This window comes from Schistocerca cancellata, chromosome 1 (assembly GCF_023864275.1).
Source record: "Schistocerca cancellata isolate TAMUIC-IGC-003103 chromosome 1, iqSchCanc2.1, whole genome shotgun sequence".
NCBI lineage: Eukaryota > Metazoa > Arthropoda > Insecta > Orthoptera > Acrididae > Schistocerca > Schistocerca cancellata.
Window position 1 is genome coordinate 823,019,360 of NC_064626.1, and position 20,686 is coordinate 823,040,045.

General features: G+C 37.0%; 1 protein-coding gene across 1 annotated transcript in view; it reads left to right on the forward strand.

Moving 5' to 3' along the window:
- LOC126188455 (uncharacterized) overlaps window positions 1-20,686 on the forward strand; it is a 91,835-nt gene that overhangs the window by 42,868 nt on the left and 28,281 nt on the right. Inside the window, exon 3 of the mRNA XM_049930062.1 lies at window positions 1,982-2,051. Within this exon, the coding sequence (XP_049786019.1) occupies window positions 1,982-2,051 (70 nt within the window). The remainder of the gene's footprint in view (window positions 1-1,981; window positions 2,052-20,686) is intronic.

The window sequence follows — 20,686 nt, forward strand, 5'->3', positions numbered from 1 at the left end:
ATAAGTTTGTTTAAGTAAACACTTTGATTTCCTCAAGAAATTTTATGCACTATTTTATTGTTGGTAGAACTGTAATTTGGAGTTTTATATTTATTCTTTCTTGGTAAGTTTCACTTCAGTCAACATACTGTTCCATGGTCACAGCCATAGCTTTATTTTTTATATGCATAATAAAATGTTACCAGGTTGAAATTGGCACACTTCAGTACTTAACTTGCTGGCTGCTGATGAATGGTGGTGGTGTAAATCTATAAATTACAAAGCTCTTACATTGTAAATATTGCTTTTGGTTCTTTTCCTTGTATTCTCAGGCAATATTTGGTGCACTATGAAATAATTTACTGAAACTGCAGGATGCGCCTTTAAAATAATTATTGCAAATTTTTAGCAACATAATATATTGTCTTAAAACTACAAACTCTGGTACAGCACTAAAGCATACATGGCTACAACCTTGCTTCTTTTATAATTTTTTACAAAAATCAGAGCTGAAGGCATACACTATTGTGTACTAGATTTTGCACATATTACAATTAATGTAGTACAATTCTGAATTGCTGATTAGTTATTGACAGTTTGCTTTTGTATGAACCTTTGTACCTAATAATAGATTAATGACATTACCCTGGGCAATTTGTATAAATATATTACTTTTCTGAACAATGATTTACATAAATATGTTAATTATTTCAATTTTTGTAAATGTGGATATTCCTAACATGTTTTGGTGTAATCTTGTCACATTTAATTTGATACACTTATTAATTTTTGTATCAGTGTTCAAAATATATCAGAACTGTGTTTCTTTACATTACTTGGTAATGTACATTTTATTTGATACACATATTACTTTTTGTACCAATGTTCAAAATATATCAGAACTGTGTTTCTTTACATTACTTGGTAATGACCTTTCCAGTATAGTACCATGTAAATTTTCTTAAATAAGAGAGTAAGTTGACAAATTACATCTAAAACTGTCCGGTTTACATGAATAATGCAAGTACAAAACACTGACGGTGGTTGTTATACACGGATTTAGCAATGTATGGAGTTATCTCAGTTTTTGGTTGACCTGGTATCAGTCTGTTCATAACATATTGTCCCTTTCTGCTACATTTCAATAACTGATTATTATTCATACCTTTTTCTGTAGTTTAAAAACTGTTCACATTTCTTGCATGTGCTTGTCTTCACTGAATGCTCTGATGTTATGTCTCAATTTAAACTGTGTTCCTGTTCTCATATAAATACAGTGTCCCCCATGCTTTGAAGAAGTGCTACACTAAGAGGCTGTCTCTTCATACTACATGTTGGATTTCTGTCTCTATACACCAGCACTCAGTGACATAGAGTAAGATCCAGTTCAAAGACTGGAGTTCATCTTCAGAGGGCTGTGTTTTATTTTAAACAATTTTAAGTCCAGGATTGCAAATTTTGATGAAGAATTTTTAAATCTGTGAAATGTTACTTGTCCCAGTTACTTAGTTTTGTTAGTAACAACTAGTAAGCATACCTTTTGACACATCAGACTCTACCTCGTGAGTGCTTACTACAGACGGGTATTTGGCTAATGTTTGGTCAAACTTCCACATCTTATACTTTCATGAATCAGCTGTACCTTAGCAGTGGATATTAGACTGTTACTCATATAAACTATCTTTATTTCTGTAATGTGGAATCGTAAGTGCTTTTTGGTAGATGGTCAAGTTGTAATGAAACTTGTTGAGTTTTACAGTGATGTTCACTGTCCTCGAGGCACTGCCCATAGATCTTCAGTACCGCAAGAACAAAAATTAATAGTCATTTGTTGTGATCAGTCAAGCATGCAAAAGTACTATATGATAATGGCCTTCTAATACAAATTATGACATTACTTAGTTCTTAAAAACACCTCTCCATCATCCATGGCATATGATTTTGCTCATGAGATTTTATCGAATTAGTTTAAATAATTTATGATAATTGCTGTTTCTTATAGGTCCCTTCTTTCCACTCTGAAGACCAAAAAACCAAAGAATCAACATCAACAACACCCAAAGAAACCATTGGTAAGCAGATAACTGAAAGTTATTAATATTTATTTTGGTACTTGATACTCCTAACTTTCAAATTTAATAAATTTATACTTTCAAAACCCTGAACATTAATAACTGTTGCTAGATGCCTTTTGTTTTGCTGCAATTGCAAAATGTAAGTTGCATTTTATGGGTGCTTAGGAGTACACTACACACAACCACATGCACACACACACAAATAAACTTATCATCATTAATATTACGGCATAGGTCCTCAGGTAAAGCTGCCGAAACAGTAACCTTTCTCCATTTTTTTGTTACTTATTATTAGTTATCAAGTCGATTATGATAAAGAGCCAAATACAAATACACAAAGACTGATTGACAGACTAACAAACTCTAATGAGCCTTCTTCTTGCAGTCACTACAACAAAAACTGCAAGAAAAACTGTATATAAAAGTGGGTCTCAGCATTTTCCATAAATACATGAGGGTATGTTTAGGTAGATCAGACACATAAGATATGTATCCTTTATACATGCAGAATTAACTTTTATTCATCAATGAAAGCGTACAATAACTTTCAGAAAAGAATATATTGAAAAGCACTGAACTTTCAGGATTACAGCTAAGAAAAAAAGGGTGTGTCACAGAGTTCATATGAACCTATCAATAAATCGATACTCTCATGACAAACAAACACAACAAATGACCATCCCTTGTGTGGATTGGATGCCATGATGGTGGCAACGCTGTCAGCTATGGTTCAGGCATATCTGAAGACTGTGAGGTGGGGTTGGTGAGTGACAGGAAAATGTAATCTGGTGACTCTAGATTGGTTGTTGTGTGAGGTGTTGGCATGGCATCTGGAGCAATTTAAAGTAAAGTCCACAGCAGTTTCACACCTCTGATGGAGATTTTCAAGGGCATGCTGTCATGTAATATATCTGTTGTATGATCCCCTTTATGCAACACCAGGAAAGAACCAATATATGTTGGCCATAGCCATTGTCTGACTAAACCCATATGGAGAATTCTGTGTGAACAGCTGTGCAAGTCTTTTAGCAGAAACTTCTGATGGTCACTGTGGCAAGGGCAGGTGGGCTGCAGATATTGGTGTAGTGGTATTGTAACTGCTGTGCTATGAAAATTCTTCTGTGGCAGGTAGTGGTGCCAGCCCTAAGTAGTCCACCAGAATGTGTAGAGGCTCACTGTAAACCAATTTGGCCACAGATTCACTAATGATGGGTTTGAACACCGTTCAGGCATCTAAGAGAACTAAGGGAAGTGAAATGGTCCACTTTATTTTGTGACCCATTAGCGATGCCTTTAAAGTTCTGATCTACCACTCTACCATACCATTGCTAGTGGAGTGATAGCTAGTTGTGTGGTTGTGCTGAAAGCCACATAGTTTGTTGAGCTACTGGAATAAGGTGGATTCAATCTGACAGCTTTGGTCAGCTGTACCTTGGGGTAGGCAAGTGAAAGACTCAATCCATGTACAAGCAAATGTATCCTTTGTAGTTTCTTCTGAGATGTCAGCAATTGGGGTTGTCTAAGTCCACTGTATACATCTGTCCACAGCAATAAACAAATATTGCATCCATCTGAGGGTGGAAGAATGGTTATCAGGTTGATGTGAATCTGGGCGAATCTAGTTGGTGCACTCTGTAATTTACTGACATCAGCATGTATATGATAACCAATGTTACTCTGTTGGCATGGGATGTAGGCACATGCCCACATATGCACATCCCTTTTCATGAAAGGTCACACAAAGCATTGTGGAAGCACCCTGTTATAGTGTTGGCCCCAAGTGAGATACCTTGTAGATGCTTTTGACGGCTGTTTTGCAAAATTTCTGTGAAATGTATGAGCATATGAGCAGAATTTGTTCCAGGAGACTTGAGTTGGTAAAGGAATCTGATCCAGGTGTAGCCCTGCATCATGATAAAGTAACAAAAGAACAAGTCAGCCACTAGATTTCAGCTCCATTTATGTGGAAGATACCTGCTGTGAACTGGCATATGAACTCAATGTGCCAGGATTGTTTGGGTGAGCATTTGTCAGTAAAATTCTTGAATGCAGACACAATTAGTTTTTGGTCTGTAAAAATAGTCACTGGTCGAGGTCCATACGAGGTTTGAAGTTTCTGACTGCTTTGTAGATCATAAACAATTCTGTGTCATATGAAATCCATTTTTACTAGACTGGTTAGCCTTTTGGAGAAAAATTTGAGCCATTGCCAGTGTTGGTCTACTTGTTGGTGCAGTATTGCACTGATAGTCAATCAATTCGTGTCAATAGCCAGGTGAACATGAGACACAGGATGAACAAGATGCAATGTGAGACTTAAGTTCATCCTAAAGTTGTGAAACACTTGTCCATCTTGGGTGTCCGTCCTGGTCACCATCCTGTGGTGTTGCAGCCCATGAGTTTAGGCTCATTCTATGTGTCTACGTCACACATTCTCTGACAGCCAATGAGTGTTCAATAGTGTTCTCAGCACTCTGCTGTGAATGTTGTAGCTAATGCAAACATTAAACATGATTGTAGCAATTTGAATAGCAAATTTTTAATCAATTTGTTGCAAGTTGTCACAGCTGATGGTAGTGGTAAGTGACAAATTCTGCACAAGCAAGCAAGAGACATAATTTGCAGTATACACACTTTCTTCGAACACAATGCACATGCGTGCACTTACCGCAACGGTAGCTTGGAACCAGTAAAAATGCAATCCCTATCTGTGGCTCAAGCTGAGCAAACAGTTACTGTCCATGGACTGAACTATAGTAGCTACAGGTATTTCGTTAGATGCTTTTCGACAGTCAAGGAAATTGAAAACCATTGTGCCTCCTAGTGCATATGCGAGGTCTTCGGTGTTTGGGATCAGATATCTGTGTGGGATTGTTCTTGCATTTAGGGCACAGTAACCACCACATGGCCTCCACAAGCCTTCTTTCTTGTGGGTGGGATGTATGGACAAAAGCTATTGACTTCTGCTCTGATGAGTGATCCCAGTCTGTAACATCTCCTCAAAACTCCTTCTTTCCCCAGCAGCCATACAGGTGTAATTCCACATGCATGTAATGAGATAGGTTGTCTGGATGTGGTGCGGATATGATGGACTGTATAGTGCTTGATGCTGTTGTGATGAGACTGTATCTGCAAACTGCTTGCTGGTGCTATTGCAAGGCTCTCAGAAGGCCTCTATGTAGAGAATTTTCACATTTCAAACATGTAATCTCAGCCATGGCTACTACTATCTCTCTATTCAGGGTAGATAATTTTTCTTTCAGATTCTGGTTTTTCTGTAAATTTCTTCTCTTTTATTGCATGAACACACTTTGCCATCTTACCACAAAATTCAGCTTGTAAATCATGGCATTTGGTCAGTTGCATGGGATTTTTAATATTGTATGCAGAAGCAGCTCTGATGTGTTCTCTGTAATGCATTATCAGCAGGGCAACATTTTGACCCTGATACTGCACTGTTGTCAGATGTATTCAGTAAGCACATTCTCCACAGCTCAGCTAATAGCACAAAGTGTGTGAGGAAGTCAGTGCCTAAAATAGGTTCACTGATGTCAGCAACTATAAATGATCAAGTGAAAAGGTCATAGAGACCAATGTTAATGAAGAACACTTTGTGGCTGTAGCTGTTATTCATGGAGTTGTTAACCACTTTCATGCACACTTAAATGTACTGCTTGTTGTCTCATCCATAACTAGCAGGTAGCATGCTGACATCAGACCCAGTGTTTATGGTGAACACCATGCCTGTCCAATAGATAAAGATTCTTTTTTCTTTTGACAGAGTAGAATGAGTATGTGCAGGCACTGGATGCTATTCTGGACACACTGGCTGTTTTGGTGCAGATTCTCCCACAATGTTCAATGAAATTCCATGTATATGTTAATGTTGCTAGCAATGTTTTCTGCCTGATGCACAATCTGTTGTGCCTAACTCAAACTGCAATTGCTATTTGGATAACTGCACCATGAGGTACAATGTACAGCATGTTGGACACAATGTCTGTGGTAGAACCATACTCCATGAGCATTGTTCCCTTGTAACTGTACTCATGGCAGAGACACTGGGTTCGATAGAACTTGACTGTCAGTGGCCCATCATTGCTGCCACATATCTGTGTTCATAGCATTTCCACTGTGGTTCATAAGCTTTGAAACACCTCAGAAACATTAGTTGGCATTTTGGTGTGATGACTTCACAGTCTGAAATAGTCACCTCAGAGTGGCTCAGCAGGTATCAGTCAGGTTTGAATACCATGTCCAACACTGCTACCACGGCAACTGATGCGAGCAACTCGAGCATTATGTAGGCCCTAAAGTCAACCTGATTTATCATCATATACTGCCAACACTGTTTGTACTTGGACCAGTAATTGTTGTTGCCAGATGTGCAGCTACAAAGCATTGAACATTATGGAGCTGTCTACTAAAGTACACAGATATCGTCGGAATCCTGATGCATTTTGTCACCACATTTTTCTTGGTATCACCGGTCTGATCCAGAGGTGGGCGGATCTCGAACAGCAAGAAATTAACAGATTTTTTTTTTTAGTTTTTTAGTTTTTTGCAAGCTCAATCTGGCAGCAGGTGCAGAATAATATCTAAAACTAATGCTATGGTTTGGCAATTCCATTTACTAATGACCAAAGTAAATTGTTGTTGGTTGTTGGTCATCTGTTGTTGACAAAATATGTTTTCTATTACTGTGAACCAAGTTTGTGGTTGGCTGGGCATTAATGGTGGAGTCCATAACTGCAGGCATGCCATGGCTGAACTGCTGGATCCAGTACACAGAGAGTTCATTGCTCCAAATTGTGTTCATGGTCACCAGTAGCATTACAGTCTCTGAGTCTGATGTAACCAAAGAGTCAGTTTTGATGGGAAAATCCACTGTAACAAGGTGTAAAATTGGCCACGTTGCCTGCATTCACATCTCTGTCATAGAGTTTGTTGTTTCATGTGGTCACAACGTGGAAGAATTTACCTGGGCTGACATTGTTTTGAAATTTGGTTTTACACCACCTTCCACTTCACCTGGAATGTTTAGTGATTTACTGCACTGTCATATGGAGCCAGCCTTGTTGCATTTACATGAGTCATTGCAGAATTAATGCCATTTTCTTCACACTGCATAAGGTTCACATTCTGAGTCAACAGGAGAGTAATTCATGATGGTCCTTTTTGGCCGTATTGTCCTTGTATTCTTGAAGTCACATACCTAGCTGTTTCACGGAAATAAGCTGAAGACTGACTTTCAGGATACTGGAAATTACGAGGTGCATTCAAATTCTAAAGCTTCCGATTTTTTTTCTCCGGACTGGAAAGAGATAGAAACATGCGCATTGTTTTAAAATGAGGCCGCGTTCATCATCAATACGTCCCAGAGATGGCAGCACCGTACGGCAGATGGAATTTTACCACCAGTGGCGAGAATGAGAACTGTTTTAAATACTTAAAATGGCGACGTTTTCCTTACTTGAACAGCATGCAATAATTCGTTTTCTGAATTTGCGTGGTGTGAAACCAATTGAAATTCATCGACAGTTGAAGGAGACATGTGGTAATGGAGTTATGGATGTGTCAAAAGTGTGTTTGTGGGTGCGACAGTTTAATGAAGGCAGAACATTGTGTGACAACAAACCGAAACAACCTCGGGCTCGCTAAAGCTGGTCTGACGACATGATCGAGAAAGTGGAGATAATTGTTTTGGGGGATCGCCGAATGACTGTTGAACAGATCGCCTCCAGAGTTGGCATTTCTGTGGGTTCTGTGCACACAAACCTGCATGACGACCTGAAAATGCAAAAAGTGTCATCCAATTGGGTGCCACGAATGCTGACGGACGACCACATGGCTGCCCGTGTGGCATGTTGCCAACCAACGTTGACGCGCAATGACAGCATGAATGGGACTTTCTTTTCGTCGGTTGTGACAATGGATGAGACGTGGATGCCATTTTTCAATCCAGAAACAAAGCACCAGTCAGCTCAATGGAAGCAAACAGATTAACCGCCACCAAAAAAATTTCGGGTAACCGCCAGTGCTGAAAAAATGATGGTGTCCTTATTCTGAGACGGCGAGGGCGTAATCCTTACCCATTGCATTCCAAAGGGCATTATGGTAACAGGTGCATCCTACGAAAATGTTTTGAAGAACAAATTCCTTCCTGCCCTGCAACAAAAACGTCCGGGAAGGGCTGCACGTGTGCTGCTTCACCAAGACAACGCACCCGCACATCGAGCTAACATTACGCAACAGTTTCTTTGTGATAACAACTTTGAAGTGATTCCTCATGCTCCCTACTCACCTGACCTGGCTCCTAGTGACTTGGTTTTTTCCAAAAATGAAAGACACTCTCTGTGGCCGCACATTCACCAGCCGTGCTGCTATTGCCTCAGCGATTTTCCAGTGGTCAAAACAGACTCCTAAAGAAGCCTTCGCCGCTGCCATGGAATCATGGCATGAGCGTTGTGAAAAATGTGTACGTCTGCAGGGCGATTACATTGAGAAGTAATGCCAGTTTCATCAATTTCGGGTGAGTAGTTAATTAGAAAAAAAATCGGAGGCCTTAGAACTTGAATGCACCTCGTATGTACAGTATACGGATGTTATAGTTAAGGGGATTTTTTGACTGTTATTAGCACTACAGCTATTGTGATGGTCAGTTTCAGTTTCACATTACATGGTTTACACAATTAAAGACCTGCATTAGATGCATTTGTGGCACTGATTACATCGCAACAACCCTTCCCAGTTTTCACAAGACATAATATTCAAGACCATAATAATAGCAAAATAATTCAGTGGCAATGCAGCACAACAAAATAATACACTCACTTTGGTATTTTGTAAAGCCACCAAGATTGATTTGTGGAACATTAACACTTAATTATTTCTTATGTGCTAACCCATCACAAACTTTTATTTGGACTCATTACATAATGTAAAGTGTAAGCTTACCAGACACCATCTTTTATGAGTGACTGAGACGAAGATGTTACATGTTTGCTATCTGAACTAAAACTTTTATCTGAGCTATGCACTCACTGCAGTTGTCTGTGGAGATTTCAACATACATTTTATGAATGTAAAAGCCTAAAAACTCAATTCCTAAATCTGTTATGTAGTTTCTAGATAGAAACTACATAACAGATTTAGGAACTGAGTTTTTAGGCTTTTACATTTCACACATACACGAATGCACAAAAATAACATATAATACAAACAGTCTTATAGAAAATAAATTTTCAAATGTACGTACGATCCACAGAAGTAGAAGTAACAAATACTCTTTTGGGATTATCATACCGTAATGCATTTATTCTCGAAATTCCTTCAATGTCACTGCAAGAAAAAAAAAGTGTACTTTACATATAAAAGAAAGTTTTCCACTGGAAACTGTGTAGATTTTACAAATATCCTAACTAGTGAGTTCTGGACAGAAGTGCTGTCCTTAACAAGTACAAATGATGCATATAACACTTTTTCTTCAATTTCCATGAGATATTTCGAAATGTGCTTTCCAAAGAAGCTGTCTAGAATACATCTCATCACAATACAAAGTAGAATAAATCACATCACAATACAAAACAAAGTTCTTGGATCATAGCTGGCATCAAAACTTCTTGTGGAACTCTAAAGGACTAAATTCAGAATCGAAGATATCTACAGGTGCACAGCTCACAGAATATGTTAACAATTACAAGAGGGTATATCAAAAAGTAATTGCCAAGACAAAATTTATGGGTAATGACAACTTAATAAGACAGTCTGATAACAAATCAAAAGCCATATATGGTATTGTGAAGACTAAAACAGGAAAGAGATGTGAAGACCAGGATATCATTCTCAAAAACCCACAAAATGTCAATATTAAAAAACAGGATTTGCCAAATTACATCAACAATTATTTCATAAATGTGACCACTTCATTAAGCTTAAAATTTACAAATCATGAAAACCCGAATTACTAAAAGCTGCTTGTAGCATGAGGATAGATCCAACAGATGAACGTGATGTGTTGAAAGTAATAAAAAACTTGAAACCTAAGATGCCAGCAGCAGTAGATGAGGTGCCTGTTTATATCATAACAATGACAGCTGTACAAATTGCAAGGCCCTTGGCATACATAGCTAACTTATCATTTTGTGAAGGAGTGTTTCTGGAAAGGATGAAAATCTCAAAAGTGAAGCCATTATTCAAAAACAGTGACAAGCATAAGGTAGAAAACTATTGGCCAATATCCCTTCTTCCAGCATTTTTCAAAATAATAGAAAAATTAACAAAGCACAGAATCAACAAATATCTAAATGATCATAAGTTACTAAATAAAATCAGCATGGCTTCCAGGCAGGTAAAAATACAGAAACAGCACTAATGTGCTACACTGAACAAATAATCAAAAATCTAGAAAAAGACAACAGCATAGTAGGATTATATTTAGATCTCTCCAAAGCTTGTGACACTGTCAATCATGCCATTCTTTTCAAAAAACTGGAAGCATTAGGTATTCATGGAACAGGGAAAAAGTGATTTGAATCATACCTGCACAACAAAACACAGATTGTAGAACTGATGTCAGGTTACTCCATCCACAAAATAAATTTAGTATCAGATGCAAAGAAAGGTATAAATAGGAGTGCTGCAAGGTAGTATTCTAGGTCCCTTATTGTTCCTTGTCTACAGAAATGACTTTCACACCTCAGGTGGAACAGCAAAGGCCATAATATTTGCAGATGACATTAGTGTGATAATAGGTGCACCAAAGCAAATGCTGCAAACAACTACTTATTAAGTAATAAAGTATGTCCACACTAGGTTCATTGCAAGCCGGTTGACATTAAATGCAAATAAAACAAATTATATGCAGTTTGAGAAAATATGTCAAAATGTAAATCTTGATCTGTTGTTGGGTGACAAAGCCGTAGACAGAGTGGCATCAAGAAAATTTCTGGGGATTCATGTAGATGAAGATCTTAATTTTAATGACCATATAATGAAACTTGTGCAGAAACTTAACTCATCCTGTTTTGCTCTTAGAATTATTGTAAATGTCTGTACTGCAGAGGGTGCCAGGATGGCATATTTTGGCAATTTTCAGTCTCTTGCTACATACAGAATAATATTTTGGGGTTCCACCACTTGCCGTCTAAAACAAATCTTTCTGTTACAGAAGAGGACTATCTGAATAATAACACACAGTTACCCACAGACACAATGCAAACCCTTATTCAACAAGCTTAAAATTGTAACAATACCTTCCTTACAGACATACAAATGTGTTTCATATGTTAGGGCCCACTTTGCAGATTTTCAGACAAATGCTGACTTGCATAAGTACAATATTCAAAATAGCACAGCACTCCATAATCAGCGAACAAAAAAAAACACTCACACAAAGGCATATGGTACAAAACTCTACAACATACTGCCAGCCAGCATCAGAAAGTTAGAAGATGAAGACAGATTTAAAGTAGAATTTAAAGAATTTGTACTTTAACAATGTTTTTACTTGGTAAATGACTATTTAGGCCAATAAATAAGTCTGATAATGTTTATATTAAGGCAAAACTGAAAACACTGTCTTTCATATCCTAAAGTTTCTGTTAATTTTTCATATCTGATGGACAGCTGCTGAATGTGGTAAAATCTTTACTGAATTATTGTAGTGAATATAAGGGCTTCCTGTTTTAGGGATGACAAAAGTAAAGCCATAGGGCAAACTGACTATGCAGTTGCAATAATGTTAATAGACATATATAAAAAGTTGTATTACTGTGTTTTGTATGACCAAGTATTATTATTTGTACATTTTTTGTACAATTTTGTATGTATTATTCTTTGTACTACTTAATGTAAAATGTTTTAGGTTCCTTCTGCACAAATTGTTTCCCATAAATTTACATGTACTTTTGGACAACACCAATACAATATTTATTGTCTACAGAGGGATAAATAAATATAAATAAAAAATAAATAAATACTAACACAGAGTGGTTAGCATCATGCTAGCTAGGCACAGACTGGCAATTTTGGGATGGGGTGTGTAATTTAAAAACTGATGTACAGATATTTGTTAATCTCAGAAATTATGTGATGTCTTGAAGGTTAGATTTCCCTGTTCCAAATGAAATATGAATCTTAATACTTGTCTGGTTAATGGAATATGCTGAAGGTTAGTAAATTAGAAAAGGTTATAGAACTATATTATGCTTCTGCATGGGGAATAACCTACTTATAAGTATGGCACACTCCTTGAAGATTATTTCACATTATAATAAATTAAACAAAATTTTAACTAGTGATTTAATCAAGTACTAAGGGATGTCATCTTATTCTGAAAAAATAATAGCAACAAAAATACAGTGTCAAAGTTCAGAACCTAAGAAGCACAGCAGAAAATTGACAGTTGAAACTAATATGTTATGGAACTTTCAGCATCAGTTATCTCATAAATTAATTAGTTTCACATAATTCAAAGTATGTTATTAAAGAGCTGAATTGCCATCTTTTTTAATGGTATACAACATTTTACCCAAATATGTTGATCACTTCACAATATTTTGCTAACAATGAACTGTAGCATTAACTTCAATTACAGGTGTATTTTAATTAATACTGCCCTAATGAAAACTATGCGCACTAATTAAATTGAAATCAGGACAATTGAAATAATAATCTGGATAATAAATTTAAGAGTGGACAAGCTTAGTTAACCATTGAAGAGATTTAAGTTAGTGTCTCATACTACATAGATAACTACACTGAAAACAGAGTAAAATTTAGAGAAAAAAAAATTTGTTGATGGGAGTAAAAGGCATAACAAATGGAGAGTTTCCAACTTGCCTTGCCTCTAAGTTCCAAAACCTGTATGTCATTGCAGAGTTTCTCGATCTTGGCAACAATGATGTGGAATAGCATGATGTCATTACCCATCATCCAGCCACATAAATTATTCCCTTAAAACACACAATGGTATCTTATAATTATGAATACAGGTACACAAAAACATTTAGTAAAGAACATAGCGAAAAGCTTTCAAATTCCAAGTTTATGGCAAAGATCAAAAATGTGTTAGAGAGGTTACATATATGTATTGATAATCTCACGACACACAGAAACAAAATACATCACTGTCACAATCAGTTATTATTGCTATACCTTCTGTAAATTACAATTACATATTTTATTTCACAAAGAAAAGTTTATTTGTTTTTTCATAAAATACCTTAGAATACTGTGACAAATTAGTATTTATATTGCTGAAAATGGTATGTGATGGATTTATTTCAATAGTGGATTTACATTCAGTTTACTTGACTAATATCAAACTTTGGCACTCACCCACACAGATTTGGTACTTAATATCTGTTCTGTAAAATCTGTTTTTGCTAAACAAAAGTATACAATATCACAGTGTTAACTTCATTTGTAAAATGAAGTGTTATAATTTCAAATAAAAGAAATAACCTCTCAATTTATGCCAACATATTAATCATCTACCCAGCTGTATATTAAAGTGTCAAATCCTGTATGAGTCAACCCATAAAGTTATGGAATACACAGGTATCACATACTTCAGTACATTGCTGGATAAGATACTATACTAAGACCAAGTCAAGGCATTTACATTTTATACTGAAGTATGACATATTCTTCATAATTAAGCATATCATAATAACCGTATTTAATTGAATTAGCAGTTTGATAAAAAAAACTCCAGAGTCTGAAAACTCACTAGTAGTAGAAACTTCAGAAAAAAAGATGAAACGTATGAGAAAACAAATCTAAATGAGAATGAGATGCAAATATTACCTAGAATTCTGGGTTTAAAGAGACGGTTTATGAACATGTTAGGTTTTGTACATTTTTGTTGATCTCCAATCATCTTTTACACATCTCCAACATTAATTTGTTTATACATTGACTATTTACTGTTTTATCTGTAACAAAAAATGCATCACAGAACCAAATGAGTGTCTCCCTATGTGTGAAGACTGATATTTACCATAAAACTAGAGTCATGCAACATGTAGTTCAATAAAGACTTCACTTCATAGTTTTCATCTCGTTCTTTCAACATATTCTGAAATCCCACCAAGCAGTGCAATAGTAAATGACATGGAACAAGCCAATGTATACACTAACTACAGAAATGAAACTCATAGAAATTTAATCTGTTGCTTGATAAAACCATAAATGATCATTATTCTGAAGAAGCAATGATTGATAGCTTCTACAAATTTTTTGGATAAGTCATGATTTGTGCACAGCTGTACTGTCACTGTATTAAACAGGAAATTTTAGTCCAAAATGAAGCACCTCAGGTATAATGTGACATCATTAATCTGATGCATGACAAATAACAACTGTTGACAAGCATTATAGCACAAAATATGTTAAATCCAAGAATAATACTGGAATTGATACAGCACACTGTAGGTAGTGTGGTGAAACACATGGCTAGAATAATTCTTGCAGTACTTATGTGTTCTGTATATTAGTAGGGCAGCCCAAATTTTGTGTAGCTTTGGGTTATTTACTGAATAAAGTTACCTGTGACAACTGCAAAACGAAGTGCAAGAGCTGCTGGAAATTTGTTTGTAGACCCAGTTTCCTCCAATGATTTGGATGTAGATGTTGTATTCAATAATTTATCTGATCATGATGAACATATGTAAACAATATAATGTGCCAAATAATGGGTTTAGATTGTAGAAAAGTATTGCATTATGTAATTACAAACAGTTAGTCAATTGCAGTGTTTAAAGAAAAATTATGGGGAGGTATTTTTGAAGCAGACAGTGCTGTTGGTAATGACAGTGTCCCTAGCAGAGAGTTAAAATCTTATGCTGACTTGATACTGCTTCCAATAAGTTAACTTTGTAATTTCATAATGCCTCATAACATATTTCCTGGTAGATGTAAATATGCTGTAGTAACACATATCTATGAAACTGGAGATACACATACCACCTATAATTACAAATCCATTTCATTCCTTCCAGTCTTTCCAAATTTATTTGAGAAGTGGCTATATAATTTTTTTCTGAACAGTATGTGTTAGCATCTCAGTCTGGCTTCCATAAGTTGTTTTGCACTGAGAAATCATAAATAACCTCATGAAAGCATTTACGCCAGGGCTAAACAACAAAAATTATCTGTCCTTGTATTCTGTGACCTTACCACATCCTTTGACTGTGTAGATCAGAAAGTTCTACTTAAAGACTAAAGTGTTATGGAAGTAATGGCATCCCTCGTGCATGGATGGAGTGTTACCTTCATAATAGAAAGCAGAGCATTAATTGGCAGACAGTGACTCAGTCATGAATCTAACTTCATGGTGAACAGAACATATAGGGTTCTGAAAGAATTAGTGCTGGACTTACTCTGATTTTTAACTTACATAAATACTATTCCACTTACTTTACCCTTAGAAGCACATCTCACTGTGTTTCCCTAAGAGAAGAGAGTTGGACCAGTTCCATATATTTTCAGTCCATGTTATCTTATGGGATTATCTTCTGTGGCATTGCACTTAAAGTAAATATAGTATTTATTCAGTGGAAATGACCATTAACAATATTGTGTAAAATAAGAAATATACATTTTGTAGAGGCCTTTTTAAGGAGCCTGGAATTCTTTTTCTCATTTCCTACTTTCTCCTTATTGCTTTTGTTGCTAATAACTCATGTCCCAGTAACTATAGTCCTTAGTGGTTTTGTTACTGACAGTAAAAATCAGTTTCAACTGAATTGAGATCTACAAAATTGCAATACAAATTACAAAAATAATTTTCGTATGGACTGTACTTCTTTATGTGGTCTGGTGCAATGGTATTCAAGAAGTTTGCAATTAACACAAAGCAAGAACTGTGAATCCCAAGCAATCCAAAAGAAAATTGGAAACACACTTCTTTTACAAGTTATCTGAATATTGGGATTCAAGGCTGAAAAGTTCTGTTAGCTACATTGCACATAGGCACTGTTTAATTGTCAAGTTCCATGACCGCTGGAAATATATTGTAATGAGTATTCTGCATTTGTTGATGTAGGTAACTATTTCCTTTCAAAAATACCAGTGTAACCAAATAAATATAAATTTACCAGAAACCACAGCTTTTGTCAGATTAGCAGTTTTCTTTGTAATTTACCAGCATGAATTCAGCTGATGTAAAAAAATAGCATGAAGCAGTATACTAATAATTCATTGTTACTGTATTGTTAATTATCTATCACTACAAATGAGTTTCATGATTGTCTTGTCTTTTGACAATGCTTAACTTTACTTGTTTCACATCCCAGAATGATTTCTTTGATGGAATATACAGAAAATGATGAACAAATGAATACAAAAACATGCATTACGCTATTCATGAATCAAGCAGGACAGTGGATGATTAGAATTGGTTCAAAGTATCCCTTAAACTTTTCATAATGCTACAGTATTGTAACTTTTCAATAATTCTGTTGTTTTCTATAGGACATCTTCACAATCTCTTTTCTGCTGTACTTCCTTTTTATCTCCAGATATCTAAAAAGCTTTATTTGGTATGTCGTTTACCTATTTAGATAGTTCTTTCTAAGTGAATTATTGAGTTAATTTCACTTCTTACAGTCATTATGTATTATGTCTGCATTATGTAAAGATAATCTCTGTTTTATTTTTGTCATAACGTTGTACTGTTATGTGGTTGAAACTTCATAAAATTTCAGATAATTAGTCAGCAGAATAAAATTCATTATTTTTATCAATATTTTTTCTATTTCTTTAGCAAGGGTCAGTCACAAAGCTTTAATTATAGCTTCAAATAATGAAGTAACATAATTACCTTCTTCTTTGTTTGCAGGTACATGTCTGCATTCCTGGTATACATTGAAATCCCCACGTCATAGTGTTGTACCATGCCTCTAGAGGAGCCCAAACAAAATTGTGCAGACTGTTGATGAAGTGGGGTAGTGAACAGTAATTTGTTTTGTGCATTTGAAAGCGAATAATGCTGTCACATTGCATGCTGAATTGTTGGAAATGTACAGCAAATTCCAGTATTGAATAAGTTCATGGCGCCCTCCATTGGTAATGCTGGAACTCAATATGGCGTTGGCCTACCCTTGGCCTTGATGACAGCTTCCACTCTTGCAGGCATATGTTCAATCAGGTGCTGGAAGGTTTCTTTGGGAATGGCAGCCCATTCTTCATGGACTGCTGCACTGAGGAGAGGTATCGAAGTCGGTCAGTGAAGTCTGGCATGAAGTTGACATTCCAAAACATCCCAAAGGTGTTCTATAGGATTCAGGCCAGGACTCTGTGCAGACTAGTCCATTACAGAGATGTTATTGTTGTGTAGCTAATAGATTCAGTGCTATCTGATGCTGGGAGGAGGGGGCTGAGCCGGATCAGAATGCACCTTCTACCAGGAAAGTGGCCGCTTCCTCAGCAAGGTCCAGACAGGCACGTGGGGATAGGGGTTTGTTAGTTATTAGGAGCTCTAATGTTAGGTGGGTTATGGAGCCCCTCAGGAACATAGCGGCTAGGGTGGGGAAGAAGTTCAACATTCAACATTCACTTTGTGTGCTTGCTGGGGGGGGGGGGGGGGGGGGGGGGGGGGAGATTGTCTGGGATGTGGAAGAGGCTCTTCCAGTGGCTGTGGGGTACAGCCAGCTGCAGATTGTTGCACATGTCGGCACCAATGATGCCAGTCATCGAGGTTCTGAGGAAATCCTTGGGTCCTTTCAACGGCTGGCTAAATTGTCAAAGGTGGCCTCCATTTCTTGAGGAGTGGAAGCCAAGTTGATGATTTGCGGCAATGTACCTAAGGTGGACCGGGGTCATTTGATTTGGAGGCGAGAGGAGAATATAACCGGAAGCTACGTCGACTGTTTGATGAAAATGGTTGTAGATTCCTTGACCTACGCTATGGGGTGGAAGGTTGTAGGATGTCCCTCGACAGATCAGGGGTGCGCTACACACAAAAAGCAGCTACATGGGTAGCACAATACTTGTGACATGCACATGGGGGTATTTTAAATGAGGTTTGCCCCCCATGGGAAACAAACTGCTGGCCTGAAAAATTACCAGTTCATGGCACTGACGTTGGTGTGCCAGCTGTAAAAATTGTTAGTTTGCCTAAACAGGTCATTCAAAAGTCTGTAAATATACTACATCTCATGTTAGTAAATTGTCAAAGTGTGTGTAGCGAGATCCCCAAGTTACTCTCCGAAATAAACAGTAGTAATGCCAATATTGTATTAGATACTGAAAGCTGGTTGAAACCAGACATAAATAGCAGTGAAATTTTGAACTCAGATTTGACAATGTTTAGGAAGGATAGGACTAATGCAATGAGAGGTGGTGCATTCATTGCAGTTAAAAGCTGTTTAAATGCAGTTGAGATCAATACTGGGTTGAACTGTGATATAGTCTGGATAAAGCTGTCAATCAGGCAAGGAGTGACCATTGTATTTGGATGTTTTCATAGACCACCAGCATCCGCAACAAACATCGCAGAACATTTCAGGGAAAGTCTTGAGTGCATAGGAAATAAGTATCCAAATTATCCGTTAGTTATAGGTGGAGGCTTTAATCTGGCGTCCACTGACCGGGAAAATTACGCGTTTATCATAGGGGGCAGAAGCAAAGACTCGTGTAAAGTTATTCTAGGAGTACCCTAAACATATAACCTTGAGCAATTGTTTAGAAAACCAACTTGAGATGTGAACGTATTAGATATCTTGGAGACAAACAGACCTGGTCTTTTTGAGGGAGTTAATCTAGAAGGAGGTATTAGCAACCGTAATGTCACTGTAGTTTCTATGTCAGTGGAAGTTACACACACACACACACACACACACACACACACACACAAAAAAACCACAGCATAGCATTCTGTTGTTTGGGAAATCAAATAAAACTGTCATTAATGAATATTTTCATAGCCAGCTCCAAGCATTCACTGCGGGACACAAAGATATTGAGCATCTTTGGTCGGAATTTAAAAGTATTGTCCACCACGTGCTAAAGAGATATGTGCCTAGAAAATAGGGGAAGGAAAGACTCCACCTCAACAAACATATTAGGAAGCTGCTGAGAAAGCAGAGAATTTTGCACAGTCATTTTAAACATAGTCACTGCCCCTCTGACAAACAGAAATTATGCAAAATGAAAGCAGCTATGCTGTGTACATAGTTCTGCATAGTCAGCGCATACACAACTTTACCACTAGAGCACGCCCCGCTAAGCACAACAGCGCAGGCGCAGCGCTCGTCCGTCTCCGCACTACGAGATGGCGATGTCTTAGAGACGGACCAAATTCTGCTTCCGCCGATCCGTGTATTAATATGTAACGCAGCCAATGAGATTGCTGCTAACGTAGAACCTTTTCTCGTCATGGATCACACTCGCACAGTGATACCTGAATGCATGAGGTATTATAACGAGTGTACAGACCTCTGATCAGTCAGTCTGCATTAGTCTGCATTTGTCTGTACCAGTCTATAGTCAAGTTTCAGTCTGCGCTTAATAAGTTTATCATATTCCTGTACATAGCCATGAAGAGAAATGTATAGACACTTTGTCAAGTATCAGAGATATGTGAGAATAAGATTAACATACCAAGACCAAAGGAACTTCAGATTGTCAATTGTAAATAGCATCCAGAACCAAGTTAAGTTATTTTCATGCTTGTTATTATTTTAATAAATTTGTGCTAAAATCAATCAAGTTCTGTTTAAAGCTAGTCACTGTCAATCTGCTACTCTAAGTGTGCGAGTGGCATTTCTATCGTCTGACCTAATGGCAGAAGATAAGACCACGAGACATATTGCTGACACTCGCCTACTTCGTTAGAGCGACAAGTCAAATAATCTGATGGTGTGTGTACCAAAGGTCTTACAGTACGCACACCACAAGCTGTGAAAAGGTCAATGAGAGATTCTTTAAATGAATTTGAAAGCAATATTTTATCAGCAGATTCTAAAAATAACCGCAAAAAATTTTGGTCTTACATAAAACCTATCAACGCTACAAATTATTCAATACCTTCTCTTGCTGGCAGAATGGGTAATGTAACAGATGATGATAAACGGAAGACCAAAATTCGAAACCTAGCTTTCAAAAACTCATTTACAGTAGAGGACTGCAGCACCATTCCCCCTTACAATTATCAAACAAATGCAAGGATGGCTGACATAGTGTTTAGTGTATCTGGGATTGTAAAACAGTTAAGATCCTTAGACACTAGGAAGACATCTTGCCAAGACGGTCTCCCTGTAAGATTTTATATTGACTATGCTACAAATATAACACCATTCTCATCCATCATCTATCAGAGACCACTGGAACAGTGGAAAGTTCCACAGGACTGGAATAAGGCCCAGGTTAGAGCAATCTATAAAAAGGGTAGAAAATCGGGTGCACATAATTACCTGCCAATTTCACTGACATCGATTTGTTGTAGAATCATGGAACATATTTTTTGTTCAGACATAATGACCTTTCTAGAAGCTCATTTGCAGAAACCAGCATGGTTTTAGGAAACAGCAGTCATGCGAGACACAGCTGGCCCTCTTTGTGAATGATATACAACAGGCTCTAGATACCGGCTTCCAAGTTGATTCCATATTTCTCCACTTTCAAAA